Source organism: Oncorhynchus masou, unplaced genomic scaffold (genome assembly GCF_036934945.1).
Source record: "Oncorhynchus masou masou isolate Uvic2021 unplaced genomic scaffold, UVic_Omas_1.1 unplaced_scaffold_536, whole genome shotgun sequence".
Classification (NCBI taxonomy): Eukaryota; Metazoa; Chordata; class Actinopteri; order Salmoniformes; family Salmonidae; genus Oncorhynchus; species Oncorhynchus masou.
Window position 1 is genome coordinate 380,456 of NW_027011770.1, and position 19,648 is coordinate 400,103.

Consider the following 19,648-nt stretch of genomic DNA (forward strand, 5'->3'; position numbering starts at 1 on the left):
ATTAAAGTCCTCACAACGTCATTAGAAACACTACGATGTCATCCCATAAAGTCCTCACAACGTCATTAGAAACACTATGATGTCATCCCATAAAGTCCTCACAACGTCATTAGAAACACTACGATGTCATCCCATAAATCCTCACAACGTCATTAGAAACACTACGATGTCATCCCAAAGGTCACAGGTGACGAGGCTATGACGTCGGGCCCTGCAGACCACCGGAGGTCAGTCTTCTTCAGTCGCCGTCCATTTTGTCACCAAAGACCTGGCGATGTCATCTACAAAATGGCTTCCGATACTCTACTCAGCAAACTGGATGCAGTCTATCACAGTGCCGTCCATTTTGTCACCAAAGACCCGGCGATGTCATCCACAAAATGGCTTCCGATACTCTACTCAGCAAACTGGGTGCAGTTTATCACAGTGCCATCCGTTTTGTCACCAAAGCCCCATATACTACCCACCATTGTGACCTGTACGCTCTCGTTGACTGGCCCTCGTTTCATACTCGTCGCCAAACCCACTGGCTCCAGGTCATCTACAAGACCCTGCTAGGTAAAGTCCCCCCTTATCTCAGCTCACTGGTCACCGTAGCAGCAACCACCTGTAGCAGGCGCTCCAGCTGGCATATCTCTCTGGTCACCCCCAAAGCCAATTCCTCCTTTGGCCGCCTCTCCTTCCAGTTCTCTGCTGCCAATGACTGGAACGAACTACAAAAAGCACTGAAACTATTTCCCTCACCAACTTTAAGCACCAGCTGTCAGAGCAGCTCACAGATTACTGCACCTGTACATAGCCCACCTATAATTTAGCCCAAACAACTACCTCTTTCCCTACTGTATTTATTTACTTATTTTGCTCCTTTGCACCCCATTATTTCTATCTCTACTTTGCACATTCTTCCACTGCAAATCTACCATTCCAGTGTTTTACTTGCTATATTGTATTTACTTTGCCACCATGGCCTTTTTTTGCCTTTACCTCCCTTATCTCACCTCATTTGCTCACATCGTATATAGACTTGTTTCTACGGTATTATTAACTGTATGTTTGTTTTACTCCATGTGTAACTCAGTGTTGTTGTTTGTGTCGAACTGCTTTGCTTTATCCTGGCCAGGTCGCAATTGTAAATGAGAGCTAGTTCTCAACTTGCCTACCTGGTTAAATACAGGTGATCTGGTCTACCTGGTTAAATAAAGGTGAAACAAGTTTTTATTTTTTATTTACTGACTGAATGACTGACTTGTAATCCACCTGGCTGAGGTCAGCCTGCTTCATATACACACACACACACACACACACACACACACACACACACACACACTAATCCTTAGGAAGGGGGTCATGAATAGAATCCGTAACCTTGATAAACTAACTGTTTGTTCTGAGCAAACATCACCTCAGCAGAATCAAACTCCTAAACACGCAGACTAACATGAACCCCCACCACCCCCTCCCTCTCCCCCCCCTTAATGCAGATTGCTACATTAACCCCCTCCACCCCCTCCTTCCTCTCCCCCTAAATGCAGATTGCAACATTAACCCCCTCCACCCTCTCCCCCTTAATGCAGATTGATACATTAACCCCCTCCACCCCCTCCTTCCACCCCCTTAATGCAGATTGTTACATTAACCCCCTCCACCCCCTCCACCCTCTCCCCCTTAATGCAGATTGCTACATTAACCCCCTCCATCCCCTCATTCCTCTCCCCCTTAATGCAGATTGCTACATTAACCCCCTCCACCCCCTCCTTCCTCTGATCTGGATACTGTTGTTATCTATTACCGACCCGTCAACATAACTAACACTGATCTGAAAACTGTTGTTATCTATTACCGCCCTGTCAACATATCTAACACTGATCTGGATACTGTTGTTATCGATTACCACCCTGTCAACATAACTAACACTGATCTGGATACTGTTGTTATCGATTACCGCCCTGTCAACATAACTAACACTGATCTGGAAACTGTTGTTATCGATTACCGACCTGTCAACATAACAGGTTTAGACTGTGTTAATAACAAAGACTGACCTGGAATCAGAGAAAACAGTATAAACCCTGACTAGTTGTTGCTCTGCTGGGTGATAAAGACTGACCTAGAATGTGTGTAGGTGTGTGTGTGTGTGTGTGTGTGTGTGTGTGTGTGTGTGTGTGTGTGTGTGTGTGTGTGTGTGTGTGTGTGTGCGTGTGTGTGTGTGTCAGTAAGATATGAGTCAGCTTTATTTATTTTATTTATGATTTATTTAACCTTTATTTAACTAGGCAAGTCAGTTCAGAACAAATTCTTACAATGGCAGCCGACCCCGGCCAAACCCGGACGATGCTGGGCCAATTGTGCGCCGCCCTAAAGGTTAATATATATGTGAAATACACTCTTCTAAAATATAGATGCAACATGCAACAATTTCAAGTGTTTACTGAGTTACAGTTCATATAAGGAAATTAGTCTAACCTGACCGTAATACCCTGTATATAGCCTCCACATTGACTCTGTACCGTAACACCCTGTATATAGCCTCCACATTGACTCTGTACCGTAATACCCTGTATATAGCCTCCACATTGACTCTGTACCGTAACACCCTGTATATAGCCTCCACATTGTAAAACATTTGATTTGATTTGACATTGACTCTGTACCGTAATACCCTGTATATAGCCTCCACATAGACTCTGTACCGGTACCCCCTGTATATAGCCTCCACATTGACTCTGTACCGTAATACCCTGTATATAGCCTCCACCTTGACTCTGTACCAGTACCCCCTGTATATAGCCTCCACCTTGACTCTGTACCATAACACCCTGTATATAGCCTCCACATTGACTCTGTACCGTAACACCCTGTATATAGCCTCCACATTGACTCTGTACCGTAACACCCTGTATATAGCCTCCACATTGTCTCTGTACCGGTACCCCCTGTATATAGCCTCCACATTGACTCTGTACCGTAATACCCTGTATATAGCCTCCACATTGACTCTGTACTGTAATACCCTGTATATAGCCTCCACATTGACTCTGTACCGTAATACCCTGTATATAGTCTCCACACTGGCTCTGTACCGGTACCCCCTGTATATAGCCTCCACATTGACTCTGTACCGGTACCCCCTGTATATTGCCTCCACATTGACTCTGTACCGTAATACCCTGTATATAGCCTCCACATTGACTCTGTACCGTAACACCCTGTATATAGTCTCCACACTGACTCTGTACCGTAACACCCTGTATATAGCCTCCACATTGACTCTGTACCGTAACACCCTGTATATAGCCTCCACATTGACTCTGTACCGTAATACCCTGTATATAACCTCCACATGGACTCTGTACCGTAACACCCTGTATATAGCCTCCACATGGACTCTGTACCTTAACACCCTGTATATAGCCTCCACATGGACTCCTTACCGTAATACCCTGTATATAGCCTCCACATTGACTCTGTACTGTAATACCCTGTATATAGCCTCCACATTGCTATTTTACTGCTGCTCTTTAATTATTGGTTATTTTTCTATTTAAATGGGTTTTTTGTTTTTGTTTTTTACTTCAGTTTATTTCAGTAAATACTTCCAACACTTATTTTTCTTAAAATTGCATTGTTGGTTAAGGGCTTGTAAGTAAGCATTTCACTGGAAGGTCTACTACACCTGTTGTATTCGGCGCATGTGACAAAGAACATTTGATTAGATTTGAAGTCAATTGAATTCAATTCATTAGGCCCTAATCTATGGATTTCACATAACTGGGCAGGGGCGCAGGGCCTTAGAGGCCATAGGTCCACTCACTGGGGGAGCCAGGGCCCACTCACTGGGGGAGCCAGGGCCCACTCACTGGGGAGCCAGGGCCCACTCACTGGGGAGCCAGGGTCCACTCACTGGGGGAGCCAGGGTCCACCCACTGGGGGAGCCAGGGTCCACCCACTGGGGAGCCAGGTTCCATCCACTGGGGAGCCAGGGCCCACTCACTGGGGAAGCCAGGGCCCACTCACTGGGGAAGCCAGGGCCCACTCACTGGGGAAGCCAGGGCCCACTCACTGGGGGAGCCAGGGCCCACTCACTGGGGGAGCCAGGGCCCACTCACTGGGGAGCCAGGGCCCACTCACTGGGGGAGCCAGGGTCCACCCACTGGAGAGCCAGGGCCCACTCACTGGGGAGCCAGGGCCCACTCACTGGGGGAGCCAGGGTCCACCCACTGGGGAGCCAGGGCCCACTCACTGGGGAGCCAGGCCCAGCCAATCAGAATGAGTTTTCCCCGCAAAAGGGCTTTACTACAGACAGAAATCCAAATTGGCAGGAGACCAAATCATGTCCACCATCGAACAAACAAGAGAAAACAGGAATCAAATTGTCCACAGTGACCATCAAAGCAGCCATTGTGGTCAAATCAATTAGTGAGCAATGTATCAAAGCCAGAGACTGTGGCCAGGATAGGGCCAGTACTGGTCTAAAGTAGAGCACTATGAAGGGAATAGGGTGCCATTTGGGACACTGTCGAGGTGTCAGGCCCTTAGACCCAGTAAAACGATGATGCTATGTGGAGACATTGTGTGTTGGGGAGAGAGGGGGGGGGGGTCCGTGGAGGCTATTCACCTGTGGGACCAGGAGGTCTGGTGAGGGGCTTCATTAAGGGACAGATCTCTGTGGCTGAGGGCTGAGGGTGATAACCCTGCTCATCTGTCATTGTTAGCAGTGACCTGGAATGGAGGGAAGGACACGTGTTCTAGAACCCTCACAACATCACAGACAGATGGAGCAATGACCATGTTCTAGAACCCTCACAACATCAGACAGACAGATGGAGCACTCACCATGTTCTAGAACCCTCACAACATCAGACAGACAGATGGAGCACTCACCATGTTCTAGAACCCTCACAACATCAGACAGACAGATGGAGCGCTCACCATGTTCTAGAACTCTCACAACATCACAGACAGATGGAGCACTCACCATGTTCTAGAACCCTCACAACATCACAGACAGATGGAGGACTCACCATGTTCTAGAACCCTCACAACATCAGACAGATGGAGCACTCACCATGTTCTAGAACCCTCACAACAGACAGACAGACGGAGCGCTCACCATGTTCTAGAACTCTCACAACATCAGACAGACAGATGGAGCACTCACCATGTTCTAGAACCCTCACAACATCAGACAGACAGACGGAGCGCTCACCATGTTCTAGAACTCTCACAACATCAGACAGACATACAGAGCACTCACCATGTTCTAGAACCTTCACAACATCAGACAGACGGAGCACTCAGAGGTTCTCTAAATGACATTGTAGAGAAAATGACTGAAGCTCACAGTGTTGTTGTGTCCCGGTGTCTGACACCACCGTAGCTTCAAGAGACAACTTGAAGAGAGCAGAGTGATTATACAGAGAACTGCATGGCAGTAATGAAGTCCTCTGACAGTCTATTCCTACTGAAATGGAGACGGAGTGGAGGCTGCAGGGGGGCCACTAGACAACCACCAAGTGGAACGTTTGGAGGACAAAGGCATCCTGATTACAAACAGACTCCATGACAACAACGAGCTGTTTCTACATTTACCAGACTCTCTGATCCAGAGAGATTTACAGTAGAGAGTCATTTAACAGACTCTGATCCATAGAGACTTACAGTAGAGAGTCATTTAACAGACTCTCTGATCCAGAGAGACTTACAGTAGAGAGTCATTTAACAGACTCTCTTATCCAGAGAGATTTACAGTAGAGAGTCATTTAACAGACTCCATGACAACAACGAGCTGTTTCTACATTTACCAGACTCTCTGATCCAGAGAGACTTACAGTAGAGAGTCATTTAACAGACTCTCTGATCCAGAGAGACTTACAGTAGAGAGTCATTTAACAGACTCTCTTATCCAGAGAGATTTACAGTAGAGAGTCATTTAACAGACTCTGATCCAGAGAGACTTACAGTAGAGAGTCATTTAACAGACTCTCTGATCCAGAGAGATTTACAGTAAAGAGTCATTTAACAGACTCTCTGATCCAGAGAGATTTACAGTAAAGAGTCATTTAACAGACTCTCTTATCCAGAGAGATTTACAGTAAAGAGTCATTTAACAGACTCTCTGATCCAGAGAGACTTACAGTAGAGAGTCATTTAACAGACTCTCTGATCCAGAGAGACTTACAGTAGAGAGTCATTTAACAGACTCTCTTATCCAGAGAGACTTACAGTAGAGAGTCATTTAACAGACTCTCTGATCCAGAGAGACTTACAGTAGAGAGTCATTTAACAGACTCTCTGATCCAGAGAGACTTACAGTAGAGAGTCATTTAACAGACTCTCTGATCCAGAGAGACTTACAGTAGAGTCATTTAACAGACTCTCTGATCCAGAGAGACTTACAGTAGAGAGTCATTTAACAGACTCTCTGATCCAGAGAGACTTACAGTAGAGAGTCATTTAACAGACTCTCTGATCCAGAGAGACTTACAGTAGAGAGTCATTTAACAGACTCTCTGATCCAGAGAGACTTACAGTAGAGAGTCATTTAACAGACTCTCTGATCCAGAGAGACTTACAGTAGAGAGTCATTTAACAGACTCTCTGATCCAGAGAGATTTACAGTAGAGAGTCATTTAACAGACTCTCTGATCCAGAGAGACTTACAGTAGAGAGTCATTTAACAGACTCTCTGATCCAGAGAGACTTACAGTAGAGAGTCATTTAACAGACTCTCTGATCCAGAGAGACTTACAGTAGAGAGTCATTTAACAGACTCTCTGATCCAGAGAGACTTACAGTAGAGAGTCATTTAACAGACTCTCTGATCCAGAGAGACTTACAGTAGAGAGTCATTTAACAGACTCTCTGATCCAGAGAGACTTACAGTAGAGAGTCATTTAACAGACTCTCTGATCCAGAGAGACTTACAGTAGAGAGTCATTTAACAGACTCTCTGATCCAGAGAGACTTACAGTAGAGAGTCATTTAACAGACTCTCTGATCCAGAGAGATTTACAGTAGAGAGTCATTTAACAGACTCTGATCCAGAGAGACTTACAGTAGAGTAATTTAACAGACTCTCTGATCCAGAGAGATTTACAGTAGAGAGTCATTTAACAGACTCTGATCCAGAGGGGCTTACAGTAGAGAGTCATTTAACAGACTCTCTGATCCAGAGAGACTTACAGTAGAGTCATTTAACAGACTCTCTGATCCAGAGAGACTTACAGTAGAGAGTCATTTAACAGACTCTCTGATCCAGAGAGACTTACAGTAGAGAGTCATTTAACAGACTCTGATCCAGAGAGACTTACAGTAGAGTCATTTAACAGACTCTCTGATCCAGAGAGATTTACAGTAGAGAGTCATTTAACAGACTCTCTGATCCAGAGAGACTTACAGTAGAGAGTCATTTAACAGACTCTCTGATCCAGAGAGACTTACAGTAGAGAGTTATTTAACGGACTCTGATCCAGAGAGACTTACAGTAGAGTCATTTAACAGACTCTCTGATCCAGAGAGACTTACAGTAGAGAGTCATTTAACAGACTCTCTGATCCAGAGAGACTTACAGTAGAGAGTCATTTAACAGACTCTCTGATCCAGAGAGACTTACAGTAGAGAGTCATTTAACAGACTCTCTGATCCAGAGAGACTTACAGTAGAGAGTCATTTAACAGACTCTCTGATCCAGAGAGACTTACAGTAGAGTCATTTAACAGACTCTCTGATCCAGAGAGACTTACAGTAGAGAGTCATTTAACAGACTCTCTTGTCCAGAGAGACTTACAGAAGAGAGTATTTAACAGACTCTCTGATCCAGAGAGACTTACAGTAGAGAGTCATTTAACAGACTCTCTGATCCAGAGAGACTTACAGTAGAGAGTCATTTAACAGACTCTCTGATCCAGTGAGACTTACAGTAGAGAGTCATTTAACAGACTCTGATCCAGAGAGACTTATAAACACTGTTCCCTGGTTTCCTGTTTGACCGTGTCTATAAACACTGTTCCCTGGTTTCCTGTTTGACCGTGTCTATAAACACTGTTCCCTGGTTTCCTGTTTGACCGTGTCTATAAACACTGTTCCCTGGTTTCCTGTTTGACCGTGTCTATAAACACTGTTCCCTGGTTTCCTGTTTGACCGTGTCTATAAACACTGTTCCCTGGTTTCCTGTTTGACCGTGTCTATAAACACTGTTCCCTGGTTTCCTGTTTCACCGTGTCTGTAAACACTGTTCCCTGGTTTCCTGTTTGACCGTGTCTGTAAACACTGTTCCCTGGTTTCCTGTTTGACCGTGTCTATAAACACTGTTCCCTGGTTTCCTGTTTCACCGTGTCTATAAACACTGTTCCCTGGTTTCCTGTTTGACCGTGTCTGTAAACACTGTTCCCTGGTTTCCTGTTTGACCGTGTCTGTAAACACTGTTCCCTGGTTTCCTGTTTGACCGTGACCACTGTTCCCTGGTTTCCTGTTTGATGTCTAAAACACTGTTCCCTGGTTTCCTGTTTGCCCGTGTCTGTAAACACTGTTCCCTGGTTTCCTGTTTGACCGTGTCTATAAACACTGTTCCCTGGTTTCCTGTTTGACCGTGTCTGTAAACACTGTTCCCTGGTTTCCTGTTTGACCGTGTCTATAAAAACTGTTCCCTGGTTTCCTGTTTGCCCGTGTCTATAAACACTGTTCCCTGGTTTCCTGTTTGCCCGTGTCTATAAACACTGTTCCCTGGTTTCCTGTTTGACCGTGTCTATAAACACTGTTCCCTGGTTTCCTGTTTGACCGTGTCTGTAAACACTGTTCCCTGGTTTCCTGTTTGACCGTGTCTATAAACACTGTTTCCTGTTTGACCGTGTCTGTAAACACTGTTTCCTGTTTGACCGTGTCTATAAACACTGTTCCCTGGTTTCCTGTTTGACCGTGTCTATAAACACTGTTTCCTGTTTGACCGTGTCTTTAAACACTGTTTCCTGTTTGACCGTGTCTATAAACACTGTTCCCTGGTTTCCTGTTTGACCGTGTCTGTACACACTGTTTCCTGTTTGACCGTGTCTGTAAACACTGTTCCCTGGTTTCCTGTTTGACCGTGTCTATAAACACTGTTCCCTGGTTTCCTGTTTGACCGTGTCTATAAACACTGTTCCCTGGTTTCCTGTTTGACCGTGTCTATAAACACTGTTCCCTGGTTTCCTGTTTGACCGTGTCTATAAACACTGTTCCCTGGTTTCCTGTTTGACCGTGTCTATAAACACTGTTCCCTGGTTTCCTGTTTCACCGTGTCTATAAACACTGTTCCCTGGTTTCCTGTTTGACCGTGTCTATAAACACTGTTCCCTGGTTTCCTGTTTGACCGTGTCTATAAACACTGTTCCCTGGTTTCCTGTTTGACCGTGTCTATAAACACTGTTCCCTGGTTTCCTGTTTGACCGTGTCTATAAACACTGTTCCCTGGTTTCCTGTTTGACCGTGTCTATAAACACTGTTCCCTGGTTTCCTGTTTCACCGTGTCTATAAACACTGTTCCCTGGTTTCCTGTTTCACCGTGTCTTACCTGAAGTATGTTGAAGGCGTTGAACAGAGCGGGGACAGGGGAGCACCGCCGGGAGTCCACCAGGACTGTCAACCCTAGGGAACGCACCTCCTTCCTGTAACACACAGGATATGACATCAGAGACAGAGACTCAGGCCACAACAGTAAGCTCTTCAGCACTCTTCAAGCTGTCAGAACCGTAGTGTCAGGAGCTATCAGAACCGTAGTGTCAGGACCTATCAGAACAGTAGTGTCAGGAGCTATCAGAACCGTAGTATTGTTAGAAGCTATCAGAACCGTAGTATTGTTAGAAGCTATCAGAACCGTAGTGTCAGGAGCTATCAGAACCGAAGTGTCCGGAGCTATCAGAACCGTAGTGTCAGGAGCTATCAGAACCGTAGTGTCAGGAGCTATCAGAACCGTAGTGTCAGGAGCTATCAGAACCGTAGTGTCAGGAGCTATCAGAACCAGAGTGTCAGCAGCTATCAGAACCGTAGTGTCTGGAGCTATCAGAACCGTAGTGTCAGGAGCTATCAGAACCGTAGTGTCAGGAGCTATCAGAACCGTAGTGTCAGGAGCTATCAGAACCGTAGTGTCAGGAGCTATCAGAACCGTAGTGTCAGGAGCTATCAGAACCGTAGTGTCAGGAGCTATCAGAACCGTAGTGTCAGGAGCTATCAGAACCGTAGTGTCTGGAGCTATCAGAACCGTAGTGTCAGGAGCTATCAGAACCGTAGTGTCAGGAGCTATCAGAACCGTAGTGTCAGCAGCTATCAGAACCGTAGTGTCAGGAGCTATCAGAACCGTAGTGTCAGGAGCTATCAGAACCGTAGTGTCAGGAGCTGTCAGAACCGTAGTGTCAGCAGCTATCAGAACCGTAGTGTCAGGAGCTATCAGAACCGTAGTGTCAGGAGCTATCAGAACCGTAGTGTCAGGAGCTATCAGAACCGTAGTGTCAGCAGCTATCAGAACCGTAGTGTCAGGAGCTATCAGAACCGTAGTGTCAGCAGCTATCAGAACCGTAGTGTCAGGAGCTATCAGAACCGTAGTGTCATATCAGAACCGTAGTGTCAGCAGCTATCAGAACCGTAGTGTCAGGAGCTATCAGAACCGTAGTGTCAGCAGCTATCAGAACCGTAGTGTCAGGAGCTATCAGAACCGTAATGTCAGGAGCTATCAGAACCGTAGTGTCAGACGCTATCAGAACCGTAGTGTCAGGAGCTATCAGAACCGTAGTGTCTGGAGCTATCAGAACCATAGTGTCTGGAGCTATCAGAACCGAAGTGTCATACCAGAACCGTAGTGTCAGGAGCTATCAGAACCGTAGTGTCATATCAGAACCGTAGTGTCAGGAGCTATCAGAACCGTAGTGTCAGGAGCTATCAGAACCGTAGTGTCAGGAGCTATCAGAACCGTAGTGTCAGGAGCTATCAGAACCGTAGTGTCAGGAGCTATCAGAACCGTAGTGTCAGCAGCTATCAGAACCGTAGTGTCAGGAGCTATCAGAACCGTAGTGTCTGGAGCTATCAGAACCGTAGTGTCAGACGCTATCAGAACCGTAGTGTCAGGAGCTATCAGAACCGTAGTGTCAGGAGCTATCAGAACCATAGTGTCTGGAGCTATCAGAACCGAAGTGTTAGGGAGAAAGTAAAAACCAGTAGGACGGTGGAACATGAGGGCCTGAGTTGGAGTCTACACCCCCAACCTACCTGTATGTCTGTCTGTCTGTCTGTCTGTCTGTCTGTCTGATCAGATCTGTCTGTCTGTCTGTCTGTCTGTCTGATCAGATCTGTCTGTCTGTCTGTCTGTCTGAACAGATCTGTCTGTCTGTCTGTCTGTCTGTCTGATCAGATCTGTCTGATCAGGTCTGTCTGTCTGTCTGTCTGTCTGTCTGTCTGTCTGTCTGAACAGATCTGTCTGTCTGTCTGTCTGTCTGAACAGATCTGTCTGTCTGTCTGTCTGTCTGTCTGTCTGTCTGATCAGGTCTGTCTGATCAGGTCTGTCTGTCAGTCTGTCTGATCAGGTCTGTCTGTCAGTCTGTCTGTCTGATCAGGTCTGTCTGTCTGTCTGATCAGGTCTGTCTGTCTGTCTGTCTGTCTGTCTGTCTGTCTGTCTGATCAGGTCTGTCTGTCTGTCTGATCAGGTCTGTCTGTCAGTCTGTCTGATCAGGTCTGTCTGTCAGTCTGTCTGAACAGATCTGTCTGTATGTCTGTCTGTCTGTCTGTCTGTCTGTCTGTCTGTCTGTCTGTCTGTCTGTCTGTCTGTCTGTCTGAACAGATCTGTGTGTCTGTCTGGTCTGTCTGATCAGATCTGTCTGTCTGTCTGTCTATCTGTGTGTGTACCAGTACCTGAGCATTGTGTAGTAGTAGACCAGGATTCTGACCAGTTCTCCACAGTCACAGCTGGGGTTCAACCAGCCGGTGTTCCTCGTGGTCACGGTCACCAGGGCTCGACCTCCCCTATCTCTTGTTCCTGAGACAAACACACAAACAGGATGTCTCGCACGTGGTCTCAGATCAGGTCGTGTTTTTACCAGCTAGTCACATCAAGACAGAATCACCATGGTAGTAACTGGTCTCAGATCAGGTCGTGTTTTTACCAGCTAGTCACATCAAGACAGAATCACCATGGTAGTAACTGGTCTCAGATCAGGTCGTGTTTTTACCAGCTAGTCACATCAAGACAGAATCACTGTGGTAGAAACTGGTCTCAGATCAGATCGTGTTTTTACCAGCTAGTCACATCAAGACAGAATCACCATGGTAGTAACTGGTCTCAGATCAGATCGTGTTTTTACCAGCTAGTCACATCAAGACAGAATCACTGTGGTAGTAACTGGTCTCAGATCAGATCGTGTTTTTACCAGCTAGTCACATCAAGACAGAATCACTGTGGTAGAAACTGGTCTCAGATCAGATCGTGTTTTTAGCAGCTAGTCACGTCGAGACAGAATCACCGTGGTAGTAACTGGTCTCAGATCAGGTCGTGTTTTTACCAGCTAGTCACATCAAGACAGAATCACCATGGTAGTAACTGGTCTCAGATCAGATCGTGTTTTTACCAGCTAGTCACATCAAGACAGAATCACCGTGGTAGTAACTGGTCTCAGATCAGATCGTGTTTCTACCAGTGACACAGCTAGTCACATCGAGACAGAATCACCGTGGTAGTAACTGGTCTCAGATCAGGTCGTGTTTTTACCAGCTAGTCACATCAAGACAGAATCACCGTGGTAGTAACTGGTCTCAGATCAGATCGTGTTTTTACCAGCTAGTCACATCAAGACAGAATCACCGTGGTAGTAACTGGTCTCAGATCAGATCGTGTTTTTACCAGCTAGTCACATCAAGACAGAATCACCGTGGTAGTAACTGGTCTCAGATCAGATCGTGTTTTTACCAGCTAGTCACATCAAGACAGAATCCCCGTGGTAGAAACTGGTCTCAGATCAGATCGTGTTTTTACCAGCTAGTCACATCGAGACAGAATCCCCGTTACCTCCTCAAACCAGCCTGGTTGGACATGACATATAACATATTGTGTGTTTCCAGAGATGTGGGCTGTTCTACTCACCAGGCAGACAGAGCACCCCAGAACTGAGGACAGCAGCATTGATGTTGTGGGCCTCTGTCAGTGTCTGGGACTTAGGAAAGACTGAAGACTGGGAGCACTGGCTGGACTGGGTTAACTGGGCTGGGGACTGGGTTAACTGGGCTGGGGACTGGGTTAACTGGGATGGGGACTGGGTTAACTGGGCTGGTGACTGGGTTAACTGGGCTGGGGACTGGGTTAACTGGGCTGGGGACTGGGTTAACTGGGCTGGGGACTGGGTTAACTGGGCTGGGGACTGGGTTAACTGGGCTGGGGACTGGGTTAACTGGGCTGGGGACTGGGTTAACTGGGCTGGGGACTGGGTTAACTGGGCTGGGGACTGGGTTAACTGGGCTGGGGACTGGGTTAACTGGGCTGGGGACTGGCTTAACTGGGCTGGGGACTGGGTTAACTGGGCTGGGGACTGGCTTAACTGGGCTGGGGACTGGGTTAACTGGGCTGGGGACTGGGTTAACTGGGCTGGGGACTGGGTTAACTGGGCTGGGGACTGGGTTAACTGGGCTGGGGACTGGGTTAACTGGGCTGGGGACTGGGTTAACTGGGCTGGGGACTGGCTTAACTGGGCTGGGGACTGGGTTAACTGGGCTGGGGACTGGGTTAACTGGGCTGGGGACTGGGTTAACTGGGCTGGGGACTGGGTTAACTGGGGCGAGGGAGGTGGAGGGTCGTGAAACATCACTCCTGGGGTCCGTTGTAGTTCTGCCTCTCTGTGGTTAGTTTCAGTGGATGGCTTGTCCATGGAACAGGATTTTAACACAGGTTCCTCTGGCTGAATGGGGCCTGGATGGAGAGAGAGACAGAGAGAGACACAGAGAGAGAGAGAGAGACAGAGAGACAGACATAGAGACAGAGAGAGAGAGACAGAGAGGGACAGAGACAGAGAGACAGAGAGAGAGACAGAGAGAGAGAGACAGAGAGGGACAGAGACAGAGAGACAGAGAGACGGAGAAACAGAGAGAGAGACAGAGAGAGAGAGAGAGAGAAACAGAGAGAGAGAGAGAGAGAGAGAGAGACAGAGAGAAACAGAGAGAAACAGAGAGAGACAGAGAGACAGACATAGAGACAGAGAGAGAGAGACAGAGAGGGACAGAGACAGAGAGACAGAGAGACGGAGAAACAGAGAGAGAGACAGAGAGAGAGAGAGAGAGAAACAGAGAGAGAGAGAGAGAGAGAGAGAGAGAGAGAGAGAGAGAGAGACAGAGAGAGACAGAGAGAGACAGAGAGAGACAGAGAGAGACAGAGAGACAGACATAGAGACAGAGAGAGAGAGACAGAGAGAGAGAGACAGAGAGGGACAGAGACAGAGAGACAGAGAGACGGAGAAACAGAGAGAGAGACAGAGAGAGAGAGAGAGAGAAACAGAGAGAGAGAGAGAGAGAGAGAGAGACAGAGAGAAACAGAGAGAAACAGAGAGAGACAGAGAGAGAGAGAGAGAGACAGAGAGAGAGAGAGAGAGAGAGACAGAGAAACAGAGAGAGAGAGAGAGAGAGAGAGAGAGAGAGAATGAGAGAGAGAGAGAGAGAGAGAGAGAGGGAGACAGAGTGAGAAAGAGAGAGAGAAACAGAGAGACAGAGAGAGAGAGCGAGAGAGAGAGAGAGAGAGACAGAGAGAAACAGAGAGACAGAGAGACAGAGAGAGACAGAGTGAGAAAGAGACAGAGTGAGAAAGAGAGAGAAACAGAGAGACAGAGAGAGAGAGAGAGAGAGAGAGACAGAGAAACAGAGAGACAGAGAGAGAGAGAGAGACAGAGTGAGAAAGAGAGAGAGAGAGAGAGAGAGAGAGGATACACACAACTAGTCATTGACTGACTGGCATGGAACACACAACCTTGAGACTAGTCATACACACATACACACTCACTGAACAGTTCATGTAAACCATCTAAATCTCTCTCTCTGTCCCCCCCTCTCTCTCTCTCCCCCCTCTCTTTCTCTCTCTCTCTCTAAGAGGCAAGGCTTATAGAGGAGGGCTAGAACCACTACAAGAAGGACAACAGGTGGAAGGTGGAGAAGGAGGAGTTGGAGGAGGAGGTGGAGAGGAGTCACTCAAGACAACATGTCATTGGTAACTGCTAAACAGGAGTGACTGCTAAACAGGAGTGATGGATGATTTAGGGATGACCGAGGGATGAAGGGAGGATGGTGGATGATTTAGGGATGAACGAGGGATGAAGGGAGGATGGTGGATGATTTAGGGATGAACGATGGATGAAGGGAGGATGGTGGATGATTTAGGGATGAACGATGGATGAAGGGAGGATGGTGGATGATTTAGGGATGAACGAGGGATGAAGGGAGGATGGTGGATGATTTAGGGATGAAGGGAGGATGGTGGAATATTTAGGGATGAACGAGGGATGAAGGGAGGATGGTGGATGATTTAGGGATGAAGGGAGGATGGTGGATGATTTAGGGATGAAGGGAGGATGGTGGATGATTTAGGGATGAAGGGAGGATGGTGGATGATTTAGGGATGAACGAGGGATGAAGGGAGGATGGTGGATGATTTAGGGATGAACGAGGGATGAAGGGAGGATGGTGGATGATTTAGGGATGAACGAGGGATGAAGGGAGGATGGTGGATGATTTAGGGATGAACGAGGGATGAAGGGAGGATGGTGGATGATTTAGGGATGAACGAGGGATGAAGGGAGGATGGTGGATGATTTAGGGATGAACGAGGGATGAAGGGAGGATGGTGGATGATTTAGGGATGAACGATGGATGAAGGGAGGATGGTGGATGATTTAGGGATGAACGAGGGATGAAGGTGGATGATGGATGATTTAGGGATGAACGAGGGATGAAGGAGGGATAGATATGTACCTGTCTCTTCTTTCGCTTGGGGCTCAGTATCTGAGTGGTTTTCTTCCTCTTCCTCTTGCTCCATCTCCTCCTCCTCTTCCTCCTTGTCCTCCGGTCTCTCGGTCTCTGATTCAGTGAAAGGTGTGTAGTGCGTTGGTGTTTGGTGGTCAGTGTGAGTGGGGGCTAGGTGTATGAGAGTCTCAGTCAGAGTGTTCAGTGGCTGGTCCTCTCCTTGGGGAGTGTCTGATTGGCCGGTGGAGACCTCAGGGTCAACGTGGTGAGAGTTTGTCTCACTGGTGCCAACCACCTGTAAGATGCCAACATGGCTACTCCTCTCCCCTGTCTCTGTCTCACTGATGCCAACATGGCTACCCCTCTCCCCTTCTGAACCCCTATCCCTCCTCTCATCTGTCTCTGTCCTGGTTTCTGAACCCCTATCCCTCCTCTCCTCTGTCTCTGTCCTGGTTTCTGAACCACTATCCCTCCTCTCCTCTGTCTCTGTCCTGGTTTCTGAACCCCTCTCCCTCCTCTCTCCTGTCTCTGTCCTGGTTTCTGAACCACTATCCCTCCTCTCCCCTGTCTCTCCCCTGGTTTCTGAACCACTATCCCTCCTCTCCTCTGTCTCTGTCCTGGTTTCTGAACCACTATCCCTCCTCTCCCCTGTCTCTGTCCTGGTTTCTGAACCCCTATCCCTCCTCTCCCCTGTCTCTGTCCTGGTTTCTGAACCCCTATCCCTCCTCTCCCCTGTCTCTGTCCTGGTTTCTGAACCCCTATCCCTCATCTCCCCTGTCTCTGTCCTGGTTTCTGAACCACTATCCCTCCTCTCCTCTGTCTCTGTCCTGGTTTCTGAACCCCTATCCCTCCTCTCCTCTGTCTCTGTCCTGGTTTCTGAACCCTTCTCCCTCCTCTCCTCTGTCTCTGTCCTGGTTTCTGAACCCCTATCCCTCCTCTCCCCTGTCTCTGTCCTGGTTTCTGAACCCCTATCCCTCCTCTCCCCTGTCTCTGTCCTGGTTTCTGAACCCCTATCCCTCCTCTCCTCTGTCTCTGTCCTGGTTTCTGAACCCCGATCCCTCCTCTCCCCTGTCTCTGTCCTGGTTTCTGAACCCCTATCCCTCCTCTCCTCTGTCTCTGTCCTGGTTTCTGAACCACTATCCCTCCTCTCCTCTGTCTCTGTCCTGGTTTCTGAACCCCTATCCCTCCTCTCCTCTGTCTCTGTCCTGGTTTCTGAACCACTATCCCTCCTCTCCTCTGTCTCTGTCCTGGTTTCTGAACCACTATCCCTCCTCTCCTCTGTCTCTGTCCTGGTTTCTGAACCCCTATCCCTCCTCTCCTCTGTCTCTGTCCTGGTTTCTGAACCCCTATCCCTCCTCTCCTCTGTCTCTGTCCTGGTTTCTGAACCACTATCCCTCCTCTCCTCTGTCTCTGTCTTGGTTTCTGAACCACTATCCCTCCTCTCCCCTGTCTCTGTCCTGGTTTCTGAACCACTATCCCTCCTCTCCTCGGTCTGTGTCTCTGTCCTGGTTTCTGAACCCCTCTCCCTCCTCTCCCCTGTCTCTGTCCTGGTTTCTGAACCCCGATCCCCCTCCCCTGTCTCTGTCCCCTGTCTCCTCTCCTCCACCTCCTCCCCTGTTCCTGTCTCTTCCGGGACTCTGTCTGTCTCCTCACTGTGAACAGTGCCGTTTTCCCGACTGAGAGACTCTTCCCTCTCCGCTATACTGTGTGACTGGATTAAAACCTCCTCGCTGTCAGTCTGAGGGTGACTGAGAGACTCTTCCCTCTCCGCTATACTGTGTGACTGGGTTAAAACCTCCTCGCTGTCAGTCTGAGGGTGACTGAGAGACTCTTCCCTCTCCACTATACTGTGTGACTGGGTTAAAACCTCCTCGCTGTCAGTCTGAGGGTGACTGAGAGACTCTTCCCTCTCTGCTATACTGTGTGACTGGGTTAAAACCTCCTCGCTGTCAGTCTGAGGGTGACTGAGAGACTCTTCCCTCTCTGCTATACTGTGTGACTGGGTTAAAACCTCCTCGCTGTCAGTCTGAGGGTGACTGAGAGACTCTTCCCTCTCCACTATACTGTGTGACTGGGTTAAAACCTCCTCGCTGTCAGTCTGAGGGTGACTGAGAGACTCTTCCCTCTCCACTATACTGTGTGACTGGGTTAAAACCTCCTCGCTGTCAGTCTGAGGGTGACTGAGAGACTCTTCCCTCTCCACTATACTGTGTGACTGGGTTAAAACCTCCTCGCTGTCAGTCTGAGGGTGACTGAGAGACTCTTCCCTCTCCACTATACTGTGTGACTGGGTTAAAACCTCCTCGCTGTCAGTCTGAGGGTGACTGAGAGACTCTTCCCTCTCCACTATACTGTGTGACTGGATTAAAACCTCCTCGCTGTCAGTCTGGGGGTCAGAAACCACTGATAGGGCTGTGCTGTCACACACTGACCAGTGAGACTCAGACACGCGCTCAGAGACGCGTTGTGTTCGCCATCGGAGACGAGCAGCGTTACCTTCTATACGGTCTGACGCTGTCCCCTCACCGTTGACCCCCTCTCTGGCTGTAGGGGAGGTGGGGGCCGTAGGGGAGGTGGGGGCCATAGGGGAGGTGGGGGCCATAGGGGAGGTGGGGGCCATGGGGCCCATGGGGGCCATAGGGGAGGTGGGGGCCATGGGGCCCGTGGGGGCCGTAGGGGAGGTGGTGGCCATGGGGCCCGTGGGGGCCGTAAGGGAGGTGGGGGCCGTAGGGGAGGTGGGGGCCATGGGGCCCGTGGGGGCCGTAGGGGAGGTGGGGGCCGTAGGGGAGGTGGGGGCCATGGGGCCCATGGGGGCCGTAGGGGAGGTGCTGGCCATGGGGCCCGTGGGGGCCGTAGGGGAGGTGGGGGCCGTAGGGGGAGGTGGTGGCCATGGGGCCCGTGGGGGCCATAGGGGAGGTGGGGGCCATAGGGGAGGTGGGGGCCATGGGGCCCATGGGGGCCGTTGGGGAGGTGGGGGCCGTAGGCGTGAGGACGACAGGGGAAAACACGTCGTTGTTCAGGTATTCCTCGATGAGTCTGGAACACACCATGGACTGGGAGAGAGTGCTGCTTTTCACCGGGGCATGACAGGGCTGGGAGGGGGTTGCTTTGGGGGGTGTCGGGCTGTCGTCCAGGGTTCACGCAGGTTCCTGTAGTTCAGACTAACAGACTGGGTGAGGGATCCTTTCTGAGGAGAGAAGCGCCGTAGAGAGATCTCTTCCAGTTCAACATACTCTCCTCGGCGTCCGAGTCCTCCTCCGCTGCCATGTCAACACCTTTCCCATCGTCCCTGCTCTCGATAGGCTGTCTCAACCGTGGGAGGAGCTTCACCTCCGTACTCTCTCCACATTGGGCCTTGGATGTGTCAATCAAAATGCGTCTGGCCCTATCCGAAGGCTTGAAGACGTCCTGTTCCCTCCCCCCGTCCCCTTCTCCCTTGGTAGGGACCATCGCCGTGGGTCTGTTAATGAACTGAGGGTGTACTACATCCTCCCAGGGTACTCTGAAGATGTCGTTCTCTGCAGAAAGGAGGCAGTAGGACAGTGTCCTCCCCGACCCTGTCCTCCCCGACCCTGTCCTCCCAGACCCTGTCCCAGACCCTGTCCCAGACCCTGTCCCAGACCCTGTCTCAGTTCCTGCTCCACTCCGTTCCCTGTTGACTGAGAATAACAGTAATGTATTAATCCACAGCAGACAG

The 19,648-nt window shown here is 49.0% G+C and overlaps 2 protein-coding genes across 2 annotated transcripts in view; both read right to left on the reverse strand.

Moving 5' to 3' along the window:
* Positions 1–16,316, reverse strand: part of LOC135535952 (uncharacterized protein KIAA1755-like) — a 165,073-nt gene extending 148,757 nt beyond the window's left edge. Inside the window, exons 1-4 of the mRNA XM_064962356.1 lie at positions 15,961–16,316; positions 13,097–13,915; positions 11,872–11,995; positions 9,545–9,638 (exon numbers count right to left, since the gene is read on the reverse strand). Of these exons, the coding sequence (XP_064818428.1) occupies positions 9,545–9,638; positions 11,872–11,995; positions 13,097–13,915; positions 15,961–16,024 (1,101 nt within the window). The 5' untranslated portion in view covers positions 16,025–16,316. The remainder of the gene's footprint in view (positions 1–9,544; positions 9,639–11,871; positions 11,996–13,096; positions 13,916–15,960) is intronic.
* Positions 16,317–18,473: 2,157 nt separating this feature from the next.
* The window catches only part of LOC135535953 (EMI domain-containing protein 1-like), a 67,892-nt gene continuing 66,717 nt past the window's right edge, over positions 18,474–19,648 (reverse strand). The window contains exons 5-6 of the mRNA XM_064962357.1: positions 19,185–19,610; positions 18,474–19,057 (exon numbers count right to left, since the gene is read on the reverse strand). Of these exons, the coding sequence (XP_064818429.1) occupies positions 18,474–19,057; positions 19,185–19,610 (1,010 nt within the window). The remainder of the gene's footprint in view (positions 19,058–19,184; positions 19,611–19,648) is intronic.